The 22,253-nt window shown below is 44.2% G+C and overlaps 1 protein-coding gene across 2 annotated transcripts in view; it reads right to left on the minus strand.

Moving 5' to 3' along the window:
• vaspb (vasodilator stimulated phosphoprotein b) overlaps nucleotides 1-11,810 on the minus strand; it is a 181,782-nt gene extending 169,972 nt beyond the window's left edge. For both annotated transcript variants that reach the window (XM_039768099.1, XM_039768098.1), the window contains exon 1: nucleotides 11,486-11,810. In XM_039768099.1, coding sequence (XP_039624033.1) covers nucleotides 11,486-11,490 — 5 coding nt within the window. In that variant the 5' untranslated portion in view covers nucleotides 11,491-11,810. The remainder of the gene's footprint in view (nucleotides 1-11,485) is intronic.
• Between the last annotated feature and the right edge of the window lie 10,443 nt (nucleotides 11,811-22,253).

The following is a 22,253-nucleotide window of genomic DNA, read 5'->3' on the forward strand; positions in this document are numbered from 1 at the left end:
TGAAGCAAGAAGAGTGTACGTGCAAATAAATAAATGATTCAAGGTAAGCTCGGCAGGTATGTGGTCTCAAGAACGCCTTCCGTCCTCCGGACTCGAGCGAGCCTGCAGTGTCCAAGGTGAGGGGCAGTGGGTGGATTTCTTGTTGTTCTCGCTGTTGTGCTCTCATAGTGTCAGTACGAACAGTTCATGTAGCGGGTGGGCTGTGTCCATAATAATGTTATGGACTCTGGTGCTGTGGATATCCTCTAGTCAAGGGAGTACTCCTCAAATGATATTCTGTTCCGATTTTTTCAGTTTATTTCGGCTACCTGTTGTCACTTCTGAGGGAACTGGCGGACTGGTCAAGAATATCTTAGCCAAGTTTCGCTTCACTCCATCACACCCGTTGTACTGAACACCATCAACTAAGGAGGCGCTACATACAGTTTTTGTACGGTGTGCATGTTGTGGTGTACAGCTTGGACGTCTCTACACTGGAAGAACTGGGGGGAGGGGGGGGGAGCTTATCCAGGACATTAGCTCCACCTGAACACTAGAGGGCAGCGCCCCCGGATTGCAGCGGTGCCACAGGTTTGGAGTATGGAAGCTCAACCCTGCTAGGGCCTGCAGAGCCCTTGGTTGCGACATGTCTGCCACATACCTGGAGTACTTCCGGGTGCCTTATAAAATGAGCCAGCGGCCACCACTCCGGGAGCAAGAGCTGGAAGGAGATGCACTAAACTTGCTGAAGGAGGAATGGAGGCGAACAGAGAGAAAGAGAGAGAGGAAGAGAAAGAAAAAAGGAAGAAGAAAATTGTGCTTTTATGCCGTGTTCTTGTATTTATTGTGCTGTACAGGTGGGAAACCGGGGAAAGCGTTTCCCACAAGGACAAAACTTATGTCCCACCATCCGCCCACAACGTACATACTTAAAACTACTCAAACTTTTGCCAACACGACAAGGCAGTTGGCAGCACGTGTCCGGTTCTCCTAAAGTAATCAGATCACTTCACGACACTCATATTGCAAAAAGGTTTTGTTAACCACCAACTGTTACATTCCATTAATGCACAAGTCATATGTGATGCCAAGTTGAGCCTGGAAAAACTTCACGTCTCCGTGGCCTCGGTCAACTTTCAATTCATTTGTTTTGAGGCAGACCAGCTTTCGCGGACGTGACGGTGCTGTACGTGCTGGCTGGCATGGTGGTCAGGTAACTGGGTGAACCCTCAGTTTTTCAGCTACAACTGCTAGATGATAGGCTATCTGCTCAGACACTGGCACCTTGCGCCATTCTTGGACCCCCAGTATAAAGCGGAGGAGGTGTTATAGCATGTGTGATCTTGCGCCACCAGTGCTGTTGAATGCAGGAACGGCGGGTCTCAGCGGGTCAGGAGGAAGATGTCTGCAGCGTCACGATTGCATGTCTGTGAGGTTCATCAGCATCGAGATGCGTCTACGAACACACATTCACAAGAGGATTGGGATTTATGAAGGTAAATTAGGCAGAAATGTGCATACTGAGAGTTTTTTGGCATACAGTAAGTCCCCTACATACAGTACGAATGTTTAAGTTACAAACTTTCAAAGATGTAAACATGCATGTCCAATAAATTATTTAAATAAGCGAAAAATTGTAAAACTGTAGTTTAACTACAAGTTTCACAGCGGCACAAAGGTTAGTTGGCGTGTCCGACGCCAGGCGGAGAGCCCAAAATCCCCACGCTATTATTGTACATGTTTTCCTTAGGAGTTGAGGGTTGCATTCTGCTCCTTGGGTGCGGAGGCTAACTTTGCTGGACTTACGAACAAACCGGGTGTGCGAACGCGCTCTCGGAACAGAACTTGTTCCTATTGTGACAGATGTCCCGGGACTTTGCCTTACCAGGACGCCGCAAGAGGGGCAGTATCTTCCCTGGAACATAAGAGGGCAGCCACCCTGGACTGTATGGGGGCCACAGACCTGGGGAGCCCAACCCTGTGGAGCGACGTGGCCACCGCCAGGGGACGCCTGGGCAGCTCCAGAACTGGGGTATGCAGAACTTCCGGCAGCTGTTGGACGTTAATTGGGGGAGCACCTGGAGCACTTCCGTGTGCTGTATAAAAGAGGCCACCTCACTCCACTTGCAGAGCCAGAGTCGAGTGGAAGAGGATGGAGCTTTCAAGTGAGGAGCTGGAGAAGACGCAAGTCCAAAGAGACTGTATCATTGATGGTTGGTGAACTGTTGTTGTGTTGTGCAGGCACAGAGAAGAATAAAACGTGTATTTTGGGACATTCTGTGTGTCTGCCTGTGTATGTGTCCAGGTCCGAATATTCCACATTATGTAGAGGACTTACTGTATTCATTTTCCCGTTTTTTTGTTTTTTTTTATTCGGTGTGCACATACTTTTACACTTGAACCCATGCAAAGTTTTCTAAATGAGGCCCCAGGTATTACTCATTACAATCCAGCAATCTGGTAGATTAGTCAGGGTCAAATGATAGCTCCACACAACAACGTCCAGAAACGACCTGCATGAAAACCTGCACCAGAGCTTCTTGGACTGGGCCAAAGGTTTACAATCCAACAGGACACACGACCCCTAAGCAAAGACCAGTGGATTAGCGGCAACTATGGTGTGAAAGGGGGGAAAAAATTGGCACAACCTTGGTGTCTCTCTCTCTTTCTCTAAGGGTTTGTGTGCTGGAAGTGTACATTAAATAAAGAAAGAAGTAGCATTTGTCATAGAAATACCATGAAGAGACTGATGGAATGGTTGGGTAATGCAACAGATAAAATGGCCCAGGGCGGTTGAAGAAGTGGCTACACGTCATGTTCACAGTAAGACTTGACAGTCATTACATACACACAAAATTTCAAAAAAGAAGCATAAGCGTTGAATTTAACAAATGGTTTGAGAAGAACAAGAATGTAGTGGAAATAGACTTTTATTTTGGGTATGCTCTCTGCAGAAAACATCTTGTGTCTTTTAACCAATCAGACTAAATGTCTTATGGGTGTGTAAGCTAATGAGCCAATCAGAGTAAATCTCAGGTGATATGGAAGCATTAATTCAGCACAGTTCTGTAAATTCTACTTGTTTGGAATTATGGGACTGTAACTGACCATTCTGTGAAAGGACTGCTGTGATGGAGTGTATCCCCTCTTCGTGAGAAGGTATTCGTGAAGAAGCTTCCTCCTGTATGGTTGTTCGGGTTGACCGTTTATTTATAAATCGATTATTTAAACAGGTCTAAACTTCTTCCACACTGGGAATGTCCTGGAGAGGCCCAGCCGCAGTCCGGACTCTCTCTGGTGAGAGGCCTGAACATCACTGTGCACTGATGGCTTCCATTTAACCGGACTGAGCCCAAGAGGACCTGCAGAGAAGAAGAGCAAAAATAATCCCCCAAATCCCAGCCGAGCAGAACTCGTCACGTCAAACCCAAGATGACTCCCGGCTGGGAATGGCTGTCAAAGGGGCTTCAACAAAGTACCAAGTTTAAAAGGTTTCAATATTTGAGTTCAGCTTTTTAATTTGCAGACATTTCAAAACTCCCATTTCCGCTTTGTCAATCTGGAGTTCGGAGGGTTACTTGATGAGAGAGAGAGAGAGAGAGAGAAGCGGTCTGAACTGAATACACACTGAATGCACTTGCACATGCGGCGTCTGATAAACGAGAAGGCCATTCCGTCCATTCTTTTCCATTGGGCACGTGCCAAGGCGTCCCAATATGTCATGCAAGCACCTTTTTAAAGCTGTCACACGTTCCCGTTCGACCGCCGCAGCCCACTCAGTCTTCTAAATAAGGCTTCCTGTCATCAAAGGGAAACATTTACGCAAGCTAAGCGAGGAGTTGCACAGTCCACAAAAATGGAGAAACACATAGAAGAGGCCAAACAGTCATGTCAAAGTGAGAGGTGCCAAAAGGGTGAGGAGGTAAGTTTGGGTTCACACGGCATCAATGGCAGCAAGAGACAGAGGAAGCACACAAAGATGGACGGTGCTGGCATGAAATTTAAAGTTGTGCACTCCGAGGATGCCCAAAGTCACAGAGCATAGGAGGAACAAAAAGGGAGAAACCAGTAAGCGTGAAAAAATGCAGATAATGGATGTCAAAATAATGGTGGCAGTTACACATGGGCTGCGTCTGAAGGGCTCGGCAAAACAAGAGACGAAAAAGTCTCAATGGACCAGGGGTTCAAATCTGCTCACTTCAACCTACTGGAACAACTGACGCATGTGTGTCTGGTACTGGAAACCCACCAGATGTCTTTGTCTCAGCCCTGCCGAGCTGGATGGAGCAGAAACAGAAAACAAAACAGATGGTACCTGTGCACTTCCATCAGGCATCATGATCCATTAGTGGATTAACTTTACTTACGTAAAGTCTTTAAATGTAAACCTGTGGCACAACTGGTCAGTTCGGACCACAACCTTGTCCATTTTACTAGCACCTACAAGCCTGTTTGATGGTCACAGCTTGGTTCTTGTGTGTGTGTTGTTTAGGGGTTTTCAGCTTCTATAAATCTCCATTTCCCATTGGTGGGGAGCATCATTAACAACAATTTATTTCTTGTGTAGTCTGAAAATAAATAACACGAGGAGTGCCGCAATGGGCTTTAACAGTGTTTGTGTGTTTTGTTTTTTTTTTTTTTTTATGACAGCTCCAAACTTGACTCCATAAAAAAAAAAATTAACCTTTTAGGGATAAAATGGAAGAAAAAGTTGGGAAAGGCAATTCAGAGAGAGAGATAGAGAGGCCCTTTTCCAGTTAGGTTGGGTGTGCAATTGGTGTCAAAGAAAAAGGGGGTAAACACAACACACAAAACATAACACAGAGCTTGACGGCCAGTCTGTCATGGCCACCTCAGGAATACAACACAGCAGGACAAACTACAAGGCCAAGTACAAGATCAGGTGACCCCACTCACTGACAGACAGACACTTTATTAATCTCAAGGGGAAATTCACAAACTACCAACACACGAGGGTACAGATTTGTTCAGAGTCCTGAGGATTCGTGTATAAACGCCGTGCATAGAACTCACACTCTAACATGGCGTAAACACAAAAGTGGGAATATGCGTACGCACAGAAAAATCCAGATGCATAAATCTGTGCATTCGCCAACTTCCACGTTCTTCCGCTACATAAATCCCGGTCAGCGTGAAAAGTAACGCAGGTGCACACGCCTGCTGTCCCGCCCCAACTCCTCCCAGAATTACGCCTCTTTGAATATGCAAATCAATATAAATAGCTCAGCTTCACCTTCTGTGAAAAGGCAATGAGCAAAGCTCGGGGGAAAATAGAATTTCAGCGCAAGTGGCGGCAAAGAAAAACACACTATTTGTTGGTTTAAACAGTAGTATAAACAAGAAAAGGAAGTTGATCGAGTGACATAGCGTGTCGGTGAAACTCGAAAGCTCAAGTTCACAAAGTCGCACAAATGCCCGAAATAAAAAAAGATGTCAGATATCAAAGTCACCGTGAAAAGGGGAGTCATAGCCCACCATCTGAGCGTCATATGAAAGCTTATTAGGGCACAGAGAAAAAAAAAAAAGTGGGGGAAAATAGCACGAAATGTCAACTTAAATCTCAAAATTTCCACTTTAATCACGTAGTTTATTTTGTCATTAAAGTAGATCATAAACTTCATCTTAAAATCGTTTACTAGTTTCTCAAATACCATCGTAACTAAAGTAGCACGTTAAATGCTTTGTTTTATATTTGTTCTTCTATGTGCTCTATGTGTGTGAATCACTACGTGCTTCCGTTTTCTCTTCCTCCGACAGCACACAGAATCCATTACATTCGTGATATTACAGCTCTCTGAATAACTAAAATACTGGGATGTATACGTGATATCATTGTCATGATGACAGGAGTTAAAGCAGGTTATTAAACATGGGAACACGGTGGCACAGTGATTGTTCATGTCTCACGCAAGATGCTCGCCATGTGACCTTCGATGAAATACTTTATTACAGCAGTCCTGTCTCTTTCAAACGTACTAACCTCCAATTCCTGTCCTTACTTTTCGTTCTCCAAATACCCAATTGCCACACAATTAGCTCAGTAATAGACATTAAGCCATCTGTAAGCTGTGAATGCCGATTCTTCAAAACTTTTAACGAACATTGAAATATCTTCGTAGTACACATTTAATTATTCTATCCTTCCAGTGTTGCGTCAGCACCAGCAAGAATATAGTGCGAGGCAGGAAAAATCTGTGATCTAGCTAGCGCAGCACCACCGTGTCCTCACATGTTTAATTATTAACAATATAGACTATTTTTAAATGAAGTTAAAGTTTTATCTGTATTATATAATAAACATATTTTGGTGCATTTCATCTTAAAAATGATATCGTCATCATATGTAAATACACATTTTATAAAGTAGCTCAGGTTGTGTAATATTATAACCGTAGTGCAAGTTTACAGTGAGGTGATTGTACTAATAAGTCCAGACAGTTCTACAAGGAGCACTTGATGGACTGATGGAGTGCGTTTAGAGTTCTTGGGATGAAACTGTTTCTGAACAGCGAGGTCCGTACAGGAAAGGCTCTGAAGTGTTTGTCGTGTGAGAGCAGTTCAATAGACAGCGTGTGCTTGATACTGTATACTGAGAATTCTCTTTCCGATCAGCTGCTGTTAAGCTGCGATTCCCCACTCAGATACAGTGATGCAAATACTCCGAGTGGTGCAATGAGAGTGATATGGAAAAAGGTGATCCGCTGTGGCAACCCCTAACAGGAGCAGGTGAAAAAAAGAAGGTGCAGTGAGAGTAACAATGTAAAAGTAGTTATGGCATTTAGAATAGTTTGGCCATTCCCCAGACCATTATATTGTTACTGGTTAATTACAATCAGATGCATTACACTAATAAACAATATGCGGTTAATTTCAGTGTATTTATAAAGCCACGTCAGAAATGTGGATCTAAAAAAAGAAAGGGTAACCACACTGGAACAGTAGCACTGCTTTGACGCTGGGTGCCACCAGTCTGCAAAACCGAGCGGAGAACATGCATACGACAGGGTATGAGCTACCGTGGAAATGTGTGTGGCTTTACGCCAAGTTTAGGCTTTATACATCGCGATTTGAACGTGGAAACGTTCTTACGCAACATTTCTGTGCGTATGCACCGTTTATACATGAAGCCCATGGAGACTTCGGCCAACCAACCGCCTCCCCTCTATTGGCCATTCAACAGCCGAGTCAGTGCTGTGCCGGCCAATCAGATGAGAGGACCCTTCTACCCAATGCTTCTTTCTCAGAGAGTACTTCTCCATAGGAAGGCAGGCAAATTGGCAGCAGAGCCGTGGTACCAAGTGCCACACGTGGATGCCAAAAAGAGAAATGGAATAGGTGAGTGTTAGTATCAAATTAGCCTGCCCCACCACTGCCCTTATGCCTCACGCCTCACTAAAACTGGGCAAGCAATAAAAAGGAGTGGACGGCTAGAGCACTTTGGAATGGCGTCTGCAGTCTTGGGAGTAGAAGGCGGCAGACAAACTTTTTATAGCATTCATTTTTTTTTTTTTTTTTTTAAGTGGGCATCCTGCAAAGGAGGAATTTACTCACAGTTAGTCACCCTTCATTCTTTTACTGTGAATTGTTTTGATTGTCCATTCATTTTCTAAACTTATTTTTTTGCAGGCTGGGGTAACTGGAACTGCAGGAAACAATGTAATGGAAACTTATAAAGCGCCTTTGTAACCTAATCCAAGTGTTCTTTATATTGACAGTCGGGAGCCACCATTGATGTGTAGCAAACACCTGGAATGTGGGAACGGATATAATGGAACCAATCTGAGACGGGGTGCCAGCTTGTATGGCAGATAAACAGTTATGTTTATACAGCACTTCTGTAACACACTCAAAGAAAATGAGGGGAACCACTCCAACCACCACCAAGGTGTACCATCCACCTCTGATGCAACGGCAGCTATGCTTGGCACCAATACGTTCACCACCCATTAGTTATTAGGTGGCGAAGGGGTGAGAGAAATAGTTAGGGTGTGGGGTGACTGGGGGGGCCAGAAGAATCAGGCACTTCCAAGAACTGGCCAGGCCCAAACAAGCATAGCCTGAGGTGGGTTACCCGTTTTGAAGTGCAGGTAGCATGACGGCTGTTAAAAAAGGTGACCAAACACCATCACCAATGCAGTCTCGTTGCAGATGCACAGCCAGAGGTCGGAAATGAGGAACACAGTGCAGTAAAGCAAAGCAGAGCAGTTTATTAAGAAGAAATACTCGTCTTTGGCTGCTGCATGCAACGAAACCCGCAAAGTCTGCAGAGATTCAGGAAATGAAAACGGGTGTACGCAGTGAAAGGCGCCGTACGAAAATGAAACCCTGATGAGAGAGTGCTAGTCGAGACAGGACTGAGCAGGCAGGAAGGATTAGCTGGCAAAGTGGGGAAAAGAAATGCACGAGGGATACAGGAAGGAAGGCACAGGGTACTGGTGGGGACGACAAGTAAGCAAAAAGGAGGGTGGCACAGTGGCACAGCAGATTACAATACTATCTCACAATACAACTTACGAGTAAGCGAAAAGGAGGGCGGCACGGTGGCACAGCAGACTGCCTCACAATACAACCTAATCAATTACATTTATGGTCAGATCCAGAAGTATTTGGGCAGTGACATCATTTTCATAATTTTGGATCTGTATGCCACCACAACGGATCTGAAACAAGTGTCGACTTTCAGCTTTAATTCAAGGGGTTTAACAAAGCAATTGCATGAGCCATTTAGAAATGAGATGCTTTTATACACAGTCCCCCAATTTCAGGGGCTGTTCCATAGCCACGTGGGAGCAGGTCCCTCATTATTTCATTAACTGTTAAGCACGTAGAAGGCTGGACTTGTTTTTTGGAATTTGCAGTTGGAATCTGTTATTATGAGGTCCAAAGAGCTGCCCATGCAAGTAAAAACAGGCCAACATTAGGCAGAGAAAACAAAACAAACCCTTTAGAGAGAGAGAGAGAGAGAGAGCAGAAACACAAGAATCACACCTTGAGTGCTTTACTTCAAATTCATAGCGGTGGCATACTGATCCAAAAATAAGAAAATTGTGTCACCGTCCACATACTTCTGGACCCAACTATATGTAGTGCTTTTCTAACCTAATCAAAGGGCTTTACATCAACTGTGGGGGCCACCGCTAATAAGTAGCTCCTACCTGGATGATCCAGTGGCTGCCATTACTGCTCCAGTTTGCTCACCATGGATTGGCTATTAGGTGGTAAAGGGTGAGAGGGACAGTTAGGCTGATAGGGGACGATAAGGAGAGCAGAATGGACAAGGCCACAGTGGGCCCAATTAGCCAGAACATCGGGGTACACTCTGCTCTTTTCAAAAGATGCCCAGAGATCTTATAGAAGCACAGATAAATCAGGACCTCAGTTTTACATCTCATCCGAATGTCTTGCCCATTTATTTATTCAGCACAGTGTCCCCCTTGCTACACTGGGGTACTGGGATCCACACAGAGGCTACAGAGTGTGCACCCCCTGAAGGCCTCACCAATACTTCTTCCCACAGCAACCCAAGCATCTCCTAGCTGATCTCCCATCCGAGAGAGCTGGCCGGGCCTGAAACAAGCTTAGCTTCAGATGGATATTTTGAAGTGCTGCCGGTATAGCGGCGATCAAAAAGGCAAACACACACTACCACCACCACCACCATCATCATCAATGCAGTCTCATGGCAGCTGGGATCAGAAATGAGGAATACAACGCTGCAACGTAATTTATCAAGAACAAAAATTCACCTTTGGATGCAATGAAACACACAGAATGCCACAGCGATTTAGGGAATGAAACGAGTGGACGTAGTGGGAGACACATGCATATGTGAAAATGAGGGTGGCACAGTGGCGCAACATAATGCACGCACTCCGCCACAATACTGGCAGATCCCAACTGATCCACCATGTCTCCATGCCCTAACGCATTTGTGGACTGGTGTACGGATGTTGCTTTAGCCCCTCATCCAAACCACAATGGGTTATAAAACAGGTATTGAAAATGGAAAAGCCACCACTTCAGAGTTGTGGGCCCCAATAGTCCTCAATCACTGCTGGACTGGGCAGGGGGCACACATCCACCACATCATGGTAACCTTTCATTTTACTATTACTTATTATTTGGATAACATCATTATCATCATCATCCAAGGCGGCTTACATTTCTTTTGTTTTACCAAATGGAGCAAAGGTAGCTGAATTGACGTACTCGTGGTCACACAGCGTCAGTAGTGGGATTTGAACTCACAACCTCAGAGCTTTTCAGGTCCAAAGCCTTAACCACAACGCCACACAGCCTGCCAGGATCTGATGGCGTATCAAACCTGTGGGTCTCCTGTGATGTGGAAAGGACACCAGAGACCCCATAGGGAAACCACACATACACGGTTTTAAACATAAAGATCCAAAATGGCACTTTACTGGGTTGTGGTAGTTCTAAATGGAACAATTACTGGATGAAGGACCAATTAATTCTGGGAAAGGGTTCTTTGTACATGAAATTGTTTTTTGGTTTTTTTTTTTTGAGCCTTTAAAAAGGTTTATTATATGTGAAAAATAAATCTGACATATCATGGTCTGCTATACTAGGATACGGACACGTCAAGAAAACCTAAAGTTAGCCTGCGTTATTGTATGCGTTTAGGGTACTTTTTAAAGTCAGGAACCCATTGGTATTTCACAAATCAATTACCACCTGTTCATGGTTATTTATGGTGCCAGTTGCGGATCTAAATCAATAAAAGGAATTAATGGAACCATTATGTGGATGGTACGTTTGGCAGCCAAAAATGGTTGCCCGGTGGGAACGCTCCGAAGATGCACTTTGGCACCTAGATTTTGAAGAGGAGACGTAAGAAAAACTGTACACGATCCGGGGACACGACTTGAACCCAGGACGCTGGATTCGTGACGCAACAAGTGGTTACAACCATTGCGCCGCAGGGCAGACCTTGAATACTAAGTATAAGAACAGAAAAGGAAAAAAAAATGAAAGGTCTGTGTGGTAACATGGACTGCTGGTAAGAATCTGAAACTCGTGAAAAGTAGACGGGCTGGTGAGCTAAAAGTTGTGCAGGACCGAAGTTCTGGCAGCGGCCGCCACCGACTTGCGATCTCAGATGGATCGAACTGGCCCGACACCTCCGCCGCCCCGACAGCAGCTTTTTTAATCATCACGTTGACGAGGATATGCACAAGGCGGAAACGGGGGTGAAGAGAGAGAACTTCTAACTGCCGAGATGCAAAAGCGAAAAAAAGGGGGCACAGCACGATCCGCCAACACCACGCACGTCGTGAGTCAGCCTCCCAACCGTCCATACCTGCGCTCCACGTCCCGGGGGTCTGGGAGCGCGATGCCGCGCACATTAACAAAAGAGTTCTTTTGGGATTCTTCCGCAATCCGAACGCGCAGTGTCGCGCCGGAGCGGCTGGCCACTCGAAGGAAAACAGTGCGGATACATTTCGACACGAAACCTTTCCCTTACCTCATTTTGCCCGTGTGTCCGTGTGCTGCCGGCAACAAGAATCCCGAGGAAAAGGCTTCCGAGGTTTCCTCCTTCTTCTGTGAAGAAGGCTGGTCGGCACACCCCTCCGAAGTCACCGATCTTCTCACCTGGTCGGCCCGGTGTCCCACTCTGTTATCGGACGCCGGCTCTTTTGCGTTCTACCGCCGGGGGTACATGCGCCCCTCCCCGTCCCACTTGCCCAGGCGTTCAAATCAGTAACGCGCGTGCGCGAGACTAAGAACTGGACTAGCCTGTGACTCACAGCCTGGTCTCCTTTCTCAGTCACCTCTCTCGTTCTCTAAATACATGCCCATTTAACCAAAAACACACTTAAAAAAATTAAAAGTCCCCTCCCAGCTTTAACAATGCATGGCGCTTCCTCCTACTTCGCGGTTACCCGCTTAAACGGGCAACGGCAGGCACGTGCGCACGCGCATAGCCATTGTGCAGTCTTAAAAGGGCAACAACTCACAGTAACTCCGCCCACGCCCGCGTTAACCTGCGTTGGCCACGCAGGCAGGCTGCTCGAGAGCTTGCTGATGTTTGGCTATTGGAGTCTGTGAGTGTGAGTAGGAAGGCACTGGAATCTCATTTTCGCATTCTAGCAATATACAATGTTTGCTGGGCATTGGCATGTCTATGTGGTCAGTTTTCATGACTGGCATGTTCTTTTGGTATCTGTTTAGTATTAAGTACGGTACTGAGCCCTTTAATTGGTATGTAATACCAGTGCAACGTGTAGGCTAACATTTGACACTGGTATCTCTGGTAAAGGTTGTTTTCTATTTGGATTTACATACTGGCATCTCTTTGTGATTAGTATTGTACCTCTAGGTGCAGGCCTGGGAGGGACATGCTTCTCAGGTGGTTGTGACCTGTTCTGAGGGGAAAGGATCATTCCACTGGTGGTAGCAGTGCTATAAAACACAACTTAAAACCCTGAGATGGAGAACTGGTTTAGCACTAACTAATGCTGGTGGACCTCTCGATCTCACTCATGCCAGCTCACTTCAGGCAGGGGAGACCAGGTCGCCTACCTTCCCTCAAATGTCCCAGTGGATGGAGTTTGTGTTACCATTGAGGGCAAAGGTTCTCAGAAGAAGGCAGTGTAGCACCCTTAAGTCCTGATCTGAGAAGGACACGGTACTCAGTTAGCCAAGAGCTGTTAAAGGGGTTGGGCCATTCCACTGGTGGGAGTAAGTGGGATAAGAACCGACTAATGCCAAGACTAAGCAGAAGTTTAGCACAAATGCTAGTGGACCTCTCCGTCATGTTCACATTGACTTGCTTTAAGTAGGTAGATAAATAGATACTTTATTAAATAGGACAGACCAGATCCCCTCACACCCCTCGAGTGTCCAGACAGACACGAGCGCTCTGAGAAGAAAGCAGTGCAGCACCACCAGGTGCAGATCTAAGAGGGAAAAGCTCCTCAGGTGGTCAAGACCTGTTCAATGGGGTGGGACTATCTGGAGAAGCTGGTATAAAAGTAGCTTGGTGAGTGACATTGGGAATGGAGTCATGGCAATTAAAAAGAAACTTAGGTGCATATCCTGGATGTTAGAGTCCATTGGCCATGATGCACAGTCCTGAAAAATCTCGGAGGTGGACGCTGGCTTTGAGTTGGCACATGGACCTGGGGGAAAGGGTAACATACTGGATGCAACTGACCCCAGATGACTGGAGTGTGGTGTAGCTGGGTGACGTGTATGAGGGACCAATAGGACAAAGCAGGGGGGAACCACAAAACACCTGAATGGTGTGGTGGAAGCGGCTACTGAAGTAGCCAAAAGTCCTTTTTAGGGCCACTCACCAGCACTCAGTGTAAAGTGACAAATTACAATCCTCCGTCTCTCACCCATAGGGTCGTTACAGTATTCAGTATTGTTACTTTATTGATTCCCTCCACATTTTTGTCACTTAATCTTTTTAGGTTTTCCATCAAGTTCTAGTACTACTGTAGATAAAGAGCACTTGGCCAAAATATTTAAGACATTTTCTAGTCATGCCTTTGATCTAATAAACATAAATATCAATTACCAGCTGACACTTGTATAAAAGTTAAGTCAACCCTATTAATGGAAACAGCCAGGCTCAGTATAAACCTCACTTATTTGAACAGTCAACTCACAAAGTTCTAAGCTTTTTAGTTAGGTAGAAATTAAATTATTAATTAAAGAAAGAAATCGATCCTCTACTAGGACAAGTTTGATAAAACCTTGTTAAGTCATAAACCAGGCAGGAGGAGACTTGTCTATTGTGTCTCTAATGGTCTCTTCAGCAAATAACACAGAGGGAGCATTCATCACAGCAGTCTGTTACGGAATACAAAATAATAATAAGGGTAGAGGTCCATTTTAGAAAATAAGGGCAGGGGTTCATGTTATAACCTAGGGGGCTCTGCCCCCTGCTCGCGTCACTCGCCATCCCCCATGTTTGACAGGCTCACTGTTGATAATAAAACCATTGCTTTCTAATACATTTCTTTGCATTTTTTATGAGTTTTGGTAAATTTTATTATTTTATTATTTTATATTAAAAATAGTAAAATGTAATAAATTGATAGAAAATTATGTTTCACGTTGTGTTAGAGGTATTCGTTGCGTTAAACGTTTTTGTTCTGTTTGGCTTTGAAATTAACACACAAATACGTTTTAAACTTACACTTTTACAGTAAAACTTCAGTAAAAACAATATTTTGAACTAACTTTTCATTAGTATCGCATTGAATTTTGATTCTGTGTTTGGACTTATATTGTGACAACGCAATGTATAACTGCTCGTGAGTGAATATCATTTCTTTCTCTCTATTAAATAAAATGACTTTTTCAAATGTTTGCCTCTAAGATTTGTTAATTGTCGTTGCCATCTAACTGGAAACTGTTAACATTTTAATACAATTGGCATATCAAGATCTCCTTTGTTGTCTAATGTTAACCCCTGAAGATGTACTACATTACCTTTCTTGGATACATCCTTCTTTCTACAGTAATTTGTGCAGTGGAAAACCGGACAATATTAACGGTTGTAGATATTCTTCATCTTCTCCACCATCACCACCAACTGTTTAAGCATTGTCTATTGATACACATTTAACCGATTTGCCGTGTAACTGATCAACATTTTTGGTGTTAATTTGTTTGACTTCCTCATTTCTCGGTGCTAGGATTGCCTGTACACTCATTTTTTCTGTTGAGAACCCTTCATGATGAAATTCTTCAATAAGATTTGGACAGAATATGTCTTCTTTAATTGGAAACTTAAAGTGAGGAAAATGTTAAAATTTATAGGAGCTGAGAGAGCAGGAACTGTGTCTGACAAAAGCATTCACACAAATGAGAGCTGAGAGGACCATGGGCATGATTGAATATGGTTGAGAGGAGGGCGGGACTTGAAAAAAATCTCATGGCCAAAGTCTCATCTCACGAGACTTGAAAAAATCTCTTGAAAAAAGTCACGTCTCGTCCCAGGATTTTTTGTGAGTGAATATCGTTTTTTTCTCTCTAATAAATAAACAAACTTTTTTCGAATGTTTGTCCCTGTGATTTGTTAATTGTCATAGCAAAAGCTATTCTAGCAGGAACCTGCAAACATTTTAATACAAATGGAATATCAAGATCTCCTTTGGTGTCTAATGTTATCCCCTGAAGATGTACTACATTACCTTTCTTGTTGCCTGTTAAAACTTTACATGTCAGAATTGCTCAGCCAATTTTGAATACAACTAATCTTATCCTATTGCATAGGCCATCACTCAGACATAAATTACGCAATAGCATTACGTTACGTCCTTCTTTCTACAGTAATTTGGCCGGTGGAAGACCGTACAGTGTTAACAGTTGTAGATATTCTTCGTGATATTGTAAGTTGATGTTTTCATCTTCCGCACCATCACAACCAACTGTTTCAGCATAATCTATTGATATGCATTTAGCCAATTTGCCGTATTGACTTTGTTTTTCGGTGCTAGGATTGCCCGTGTAGTCATTTCTTCTGTTGATAACCCTTCAGGATGAAATTTTTCAATAAGGTTTGGACATAATAAGTCTTCTTATATCGGAAACTTAGAGTGAGGAAAACGTAAATATTTATAAGAGCTGAGAGTGCAGGAACCGTGTCTGTCAAAAGCATTCACACAAATGAGAAGTGAGAGGACCGCGGGCGTGGGCTGTTAACCTGAAATGGTTGAGAGGAGGGCGGGACTTGAAAAAATCTCTTGGCAAATGTCTCGTCTCACGGAATTTACATAACTGTGCTGATCAATGCATGCACATCACCTGGCATGTACTCTGATTGGTTCATTGGCTTACACACCCACATAACAGAGTGAATAAAAGCTGTGAAATAAACACAAAGAGCGCAGGTACAGTTTTAGTTTAGCCACCCCTTATACATGGCAAGCGAGTTGAAAGTAACAGTCTTTACAGAAAAACTTCAAAACAGAACTGAATACAATAGACAAGATAGCAGTTATATGGCGATTTAGTAGGAAGGGGTGGGCCCAAAGGCACCGGAATGGGAAGCAATGACATCGGAACCGGAATTGACGTCAGAGGACTCAAGTTCTGTCTACTGAGGGGAAAAAGAGAGAAAGGGTTAGTTGACAGCACCAACCCCTGGTTCGGCGGGTAAGTACAGTTATTTGAACCCATAAGCTGTCTCCCAAGCACATGTGTGTCACAAAGTCTATTTTATCACACTCTTGTTCTTCGTGTACTTTTAGGTTTTGCCATCACCCCTGAAATCTGTGTGTGTGTGACAACTGTCCAGTCTTGTTGTCTACAGGACATCTGCTGATCTCTTAGTCATCTCTTAGAACATTTGGTGTATGACATCAACCTTCTCCTGGTACAGCCTTATCTTTTGTTGTTCACTTGACCTTTATCTGGTTTCCTGTTATACTCAAGCAGGTTTCTGACATTTATTAACCCTTTATGCTATTTTTTAAGATGAATGCTGTGTTACTCTAAAAGTATTCTCTTACATTAGAAAGATACGCTATATGGCTAAACGTTTGTGGACACCTTAACCATCACACCTACATGAGCTTGTGGGCATCCCATTCCAAAACCATGGCCATTAATATGAAGTTGAACCCCCTATTTAGCCTTCACTCTTCTTTCCACAGGATTTTGGAGTTTGTCTGCGGGAATTTGTGTCCATTCCACCAAAAGAGCACTTGTAAGGTCAGGTACTGATGTTAGGTGAGAAGACCTGGGCTCACAATCGGCTTTCCAATTCATCCCAAAGGTGTCCAGTAGGGCTGAGGTCAGAGCTCTGTGCAGGCCAACGCGGGTTCCTCTTGTCTTTATGGACCTGGCTTTTGAGCAGAGCAGCACAGTCATGCTGGAACAGACAAGGGCCTTCACAAACTGGTTGGTAGCACACAACTGTCTAAAATGTAGCATCAATAGTACCCTTCACTGGAAGCAAAGGGCAGAGTCCAAAGCCTGCCATTATTTCTCCTCCACAAAACTTTATTGTTAGGCACTATACAGTCTGTGCTGATGTTGCTTCCAGAGGCAGTGATGCCAATAGAGGACAGGCAACTTTTACTCGCTATGCACTACTTCAAATTCATAGCACTACAGAGGCCTGCACTCTGAGAAGTTGCTGTGGGCTACCGCTTCATAGCTGAGTTGCTGCTGTTCCTCAATGGTTCCACTTCACAGTAATACAGTTGACCGGGACAGATCTAACAGAGCAGAAATTTCCCTTACTGACTTGTGGCAAAGGTGGCATGCTATGACAATGCCATGTTTAAAGTCACTGAGCTCTTCATTATGATCCAATGTTTGTTAATGGAGATTTCATAGCTGCATCCTTAATTTGATGCAACTGTTAACAATGAAACACCTGAGCTAAATTTTTTTTGGTCTGGTTGACACATACTTTTGGCCATATAGTGAAGATAGATAGACATTGTAATGGGCAACAAACAGGAGCTGGCATCCCTGCTGGGATTCTTTGTGACCGTGACAATGCAGGATGTTAGTCAGATGTGACAAAAGTGGAACTGTTTGGATGGCATGGGTTTCATTATGTCCAGGGCAGTGTTAGCCTTTGTTTTCACTGTATGGTCATGTATCAGTTTTATTTTCTCTGCCTGGTTGTCATTAAGCTTTGATGTAATTGTGTGTTTATCACGTAGCTTTGATGCAGGATCTGCCTTGTTACCACTTGGCACTGGCATATCTGTCAGCCCGGTTTCTATTCATTGCATGAATCTCTGTATGACTGACATTATACTTTGTTTTCACTGTGTGATCAGTTTTCAGCATTGCTGTGTCTGGCTGACTGGCACGAGAGACTCTAGCTTTGGGGTATGGCCAGCATTCAAAGTTTGCATGTTTGTCTAACTGGCATTAGAAATTGGTTACGCTATGTGTTCAGCATTCAGCATTGGTATGTTAAATCTGCCTAGTTACTATTTAGCAGTGAGATATCTACATGGATGGCAGTAAGGTCTGGTATCAGTTAGTCACTATTCAACACTTCTGTGTCTGTCAGGGTGGTATTACACTTTGTAATCACTGTGTGGTCAGCAGTCAGCCTTGGTATCTTTGTCTGACTGGCATCAGGCTTTGATGTCACTGTAGGGTCAGCCTTCAACACTGCCATTTTTGCCTGGTTTGGCAGTCACAGTTACTCATTGTGTACGTTTAGCATTTATCACGACTACAAGATCTGCATGGTTAGAAATCTACAAGATCTCAAGATGGTTAGAGACTACAAGAAATACATTTGGTTTAAACTTTGGTATCAATGTAGTTAGCATTTGGTAAAGCTGTGTTTTCAGCATTCAGCACTGGCACCTTTGCCTAGTTGGTGTCAAGGCTGTATTTAGAAGTTAATTCTGGAATTGGATGGATGGATGGATAGATAGATAGACAGATAAATAGATAGATAGATAGATTCAGTGCCACATGGGTTGGACAAGACCGTCAGTGCCACATGGGTTGGACGGGCATCCCAGGCAGGGAAGAGAAAAGGAACCAGACCCAAGGGAGATAGACAGCCCATCAGTTATGAAAGATGCTGCAGGGGATGCATTATTACCCCGGAATGCTAGATGGCAGCAGCCCTCCATGAAGGTGCCCATTTGGGAACCAGCAGGGCATGATGTGAGATGTAGTCCGGCAATACAGCCCTGCTAGGGACCATGGGTGCCGCAAGGGGACACTGTAGGGAGATGTGCTCCCCAATTTATGGGACTTCTGTGTAACCCGGAAGTACTTCCATGAGGCAATCACCCTGGCACCGGAAGTACTCCCAGCTCTGTAATATAAGGGACCGCACTCCCTTTGTCCAGGTGAGTTGGAGCTGGGAGGACATAAGCAACACTTGACTGGAGGAGGGCAGTGCGATGGTGAGAGGAACTGGGAAGATGCATTGTGTTTTGTGGAGAGAGACAACCTGTCTTTGTGCTTTTGTTACTTTGTGGAGGTGAATTTAATAAACCTTCTATTATTTGAACCTGGGACTCACTGTGTGTTCGTGTTCAGGGGTTTTGGGGCTGGCTGATACCCCGGTTTCCAACACAATAGATAGATGAAAGACACTATATGATAGATAGATAGATAGATAGATAGATCTACCATATAGCAGCTTTCCTCCTTATCTATCTACTTATCTATGTGTCTGGTTGGCAAGGTCAGTATTCAGCCTTTATATCTTCATCTGTTTGGCATCAGACTTCTGTGTTAGTGTATGGATGACATTTGTCACTGGAATCTTTAAAATGTTGAGATGTTATGTATCTGAGTGCGGGGTGTACAAGTGTGGAAGGACTTAACAGCATGAGACAAATGTCCAGAGAATAGCCAGTGGACCTATGCAGGGACTGATTGGCATAAGGAAAGATGGGAAGATGACATTATAGACGTTTTTAGTATTATGTAGAAAACAAGCTGTGCTACCTTTATAAAATGGGTTGAAATCTAAGCAATCAACGTAGACCTCAGCTTTAATGCCTGCAGTGCATCGTCTATTGGAATGTATTCTGTAAGGCATGTAGTAATAAAATATATTGCATCTGTCATTCCAACACATGGCACATCACAAACATTTGCAGTAATGTTACTCCAAATGTTTGTGATGCACCAAGTGTTGGAATGACAAATGCAATGCATTCTACCCAGCCATCATGGAGTCTATTCTGATCTCATCGATAACTGTGTGGTTTGGTGCTGCCTCTGTTCAGGCAAAGGCCAATTTGTAATGCATCATCAGAACCTTACTTCTCATTCAAGTTGTATATGAGTCCAGGGTAATGACGCGGGCTACAAAGATCATTGCTGATCCGACTCACCCAGGGCATCACCTGTTCCAAATGTCTTCATGCAGTGAAAACTAAAACAGCCCGTCACCTAAAATGTTTTTTTCCATATGCAGATATTCTGACTAATCAAGTCTGAGCTTCCACTCAGTATCTATGTATATCCACACACTGGACTGCCTGGACGTTTTAATCCTATTATCTTATATTTTTTTATTGCCCTTGTATGCTGCATCATATTTTATAATTTCTATTTTAACTTCTTATACTTTGTCCTTGTATGTTGCACGAGTACTATCAAGACAAATTCCTAGTCCACATGAGTGTACTTGGCCAATAAAGTGAATTCTGTTTCTGATTCTGTTATATGCTATTTGGTATGGGATTCGTAAAAGCAGCGTTAATGTTTGTGATGTGGCATCTGTTGGAATAACAGAGTGTGACTGAACCAGTGGCATCAGCGAGCCCCAAACACATTCACACAGAGACTCTCGGGTTCAAATAAAGGATGGTTTATTCACCATCTCCTCCACAAAGTAAGACAAACACAAAGACAGGTTGTCTCTCTCCACAAAACACGATACCTCTTCTCAATTCCTCTCACCACCACACTGACCTCCTTCAATCAAGTGTGCTCTACGTCCTCCCAGCTCCAACTCGCTTGGATAAGGGATTGTGGTCTCTTTTATTACAGACCCGGTGCCAGGGCGATTGCCCGATGGAAGGAATTCCAGGTCATACGGAAATCCCATAAATTGGGGAGCACATCTCCCTACAGTGTCCCTTTGCAGCACTGACTGTACTGCCGGACTACATCTCCCAGCATTCCCTGCTGGATCCCGAATGGGCGCCTTCCTGGAGGGCTGCTGCCATCTAGCATCTAGTGGGTATAGAAAGTCCCCAGCAACCTCTTTCACTTCCGGTGGGCTGTCCGTCCCTCTTTTCTGGCCATCTCTTCAGGGTCTGGTTCCTCTCTCCCTTCCCTGGTCAGGATGCCTGTCTGCCTTCTAGGAGCCTCCTGTCCAGGTAAGGAATCATCCCCTCTTCTGGCTGCTGTGCCGGAACCAGCCCATGTGGTATCTACAAGAGACACAGCAACCGGATGGACACACAGACACTTATCCTTTTATTATGGTGGATAAAGGAGGGTGATGGCAGCAGTGATGTTCTCCAATCAGGATCAGGGACACAAATATAAGCTGTTGTAAGATTCAGACTAATGACAGACTGAAAATCCTCCATAGTGAGTTGGCTAGAAGTGAGGTGCACAGTACCTCCATCATGACCTGTACACCTCAACTTGGGCTAATGGCGATTAACAAGTCACAGAGAGCCATGTCATGTTTGTTACATTTTTATCCTTACAACTGTCAATGGAAGGATGGAGTGATGGCATAGTGGATAGTGCTAGGCCAGAAGACTGGATTCAGATCCTGGCTTGGTTACTATTTTGGAAGAGTTTGGTCAACAGCATTGGCGAGCTTGTTGGGCTGAATGGCCTATTCTTGTCAAAACTGATCTAACACTCTTGCAGGTGTATGGAGTTTGTGTGTTCTTCCCATGTAGGCCCAGATTGGTCTTTATTAGCCTGCTGTATCCCAGAGATATGCTGGTTAGATTGATTAGTAACTCTTAATTTGCTTGGTGAGAGAGAACGCACCCTGATGTTCATCGTATGGGAACATCATCGAGGGTTGCTTCCTGCTTTACACTTAATGCTGCCAGGGTGGCCTCTAGACCCTAAAACAGATAAAGGAAACATGATAATATTTGAGTTGATTAAATACATATTGAGATAATTTCTTTGTCAGGATAAATGACTATTTGTGTTGCAGTGCCTATAAAAAGTATTCACCCACCCCTTCACATTTTATTCTTAAACTAACTGGAATCTCAGTGGATGGAATTTGGTGTTTTTTGACACAAACCAACAGAAAAAGAGTCTTTAATGTCAAGGTGAAAACTGATCTCTGCAAAGTGGTCTAAGTTTATTACAAATATGAAACATATAATAATTAGTCTCATTAAGTATTTACCCGGGCGGCACGGTGGCGCAGTGGTAGCGCTGCTGCCTCGCAGTTAGGAGACCCGGGTTCGCTTCCCGGGTCCTCCCTGCGTGGAGTTTGCATGTTCTCCCCGTGTCTGCGTGGGTTTCCTCCCACAATCCAAAGACATGCAGGTTAGGTGGATTGGCGATTCTAAATTGGCCCTAGTGTGTGCTTGGTGTGTTTGTGTGTGTCCTGCGGTGGGTTGGCACCCTGCCCAGGATTGGTTCCTGCCTTGTGCCCTGTGTTGGCTGGGATTGGCTCCAGCAGACCCCCGTGACCCTGTATTCGGATTCAGCGGGTTAGAAAATGGATGGATGGATGAAGTATTTACCCTCTTTAAAATGAGACCCCTAAATCATTACTAGTGTGGACAATTGGCTTTAGATGTCACAGAACTAGTTCAATGGGGGTCACTCGTCTG

The sequence above is a fragment of the Polypterus senegalus genome, chromosome 11 (genome assembly GCF_016835505.1).
Source record: "Polypterus senegalus isolate Bchr_013 chromosome 11, ASM1683550v1, whole genome shotgun sequence".
Taxonomy (NCBI): domain Eukaryota; kingdom Metazoa; phylum Chordata; class Cladistia; order Polypteriformes; family Polypteridae; genus Polypterus; species Polypterus senegalus.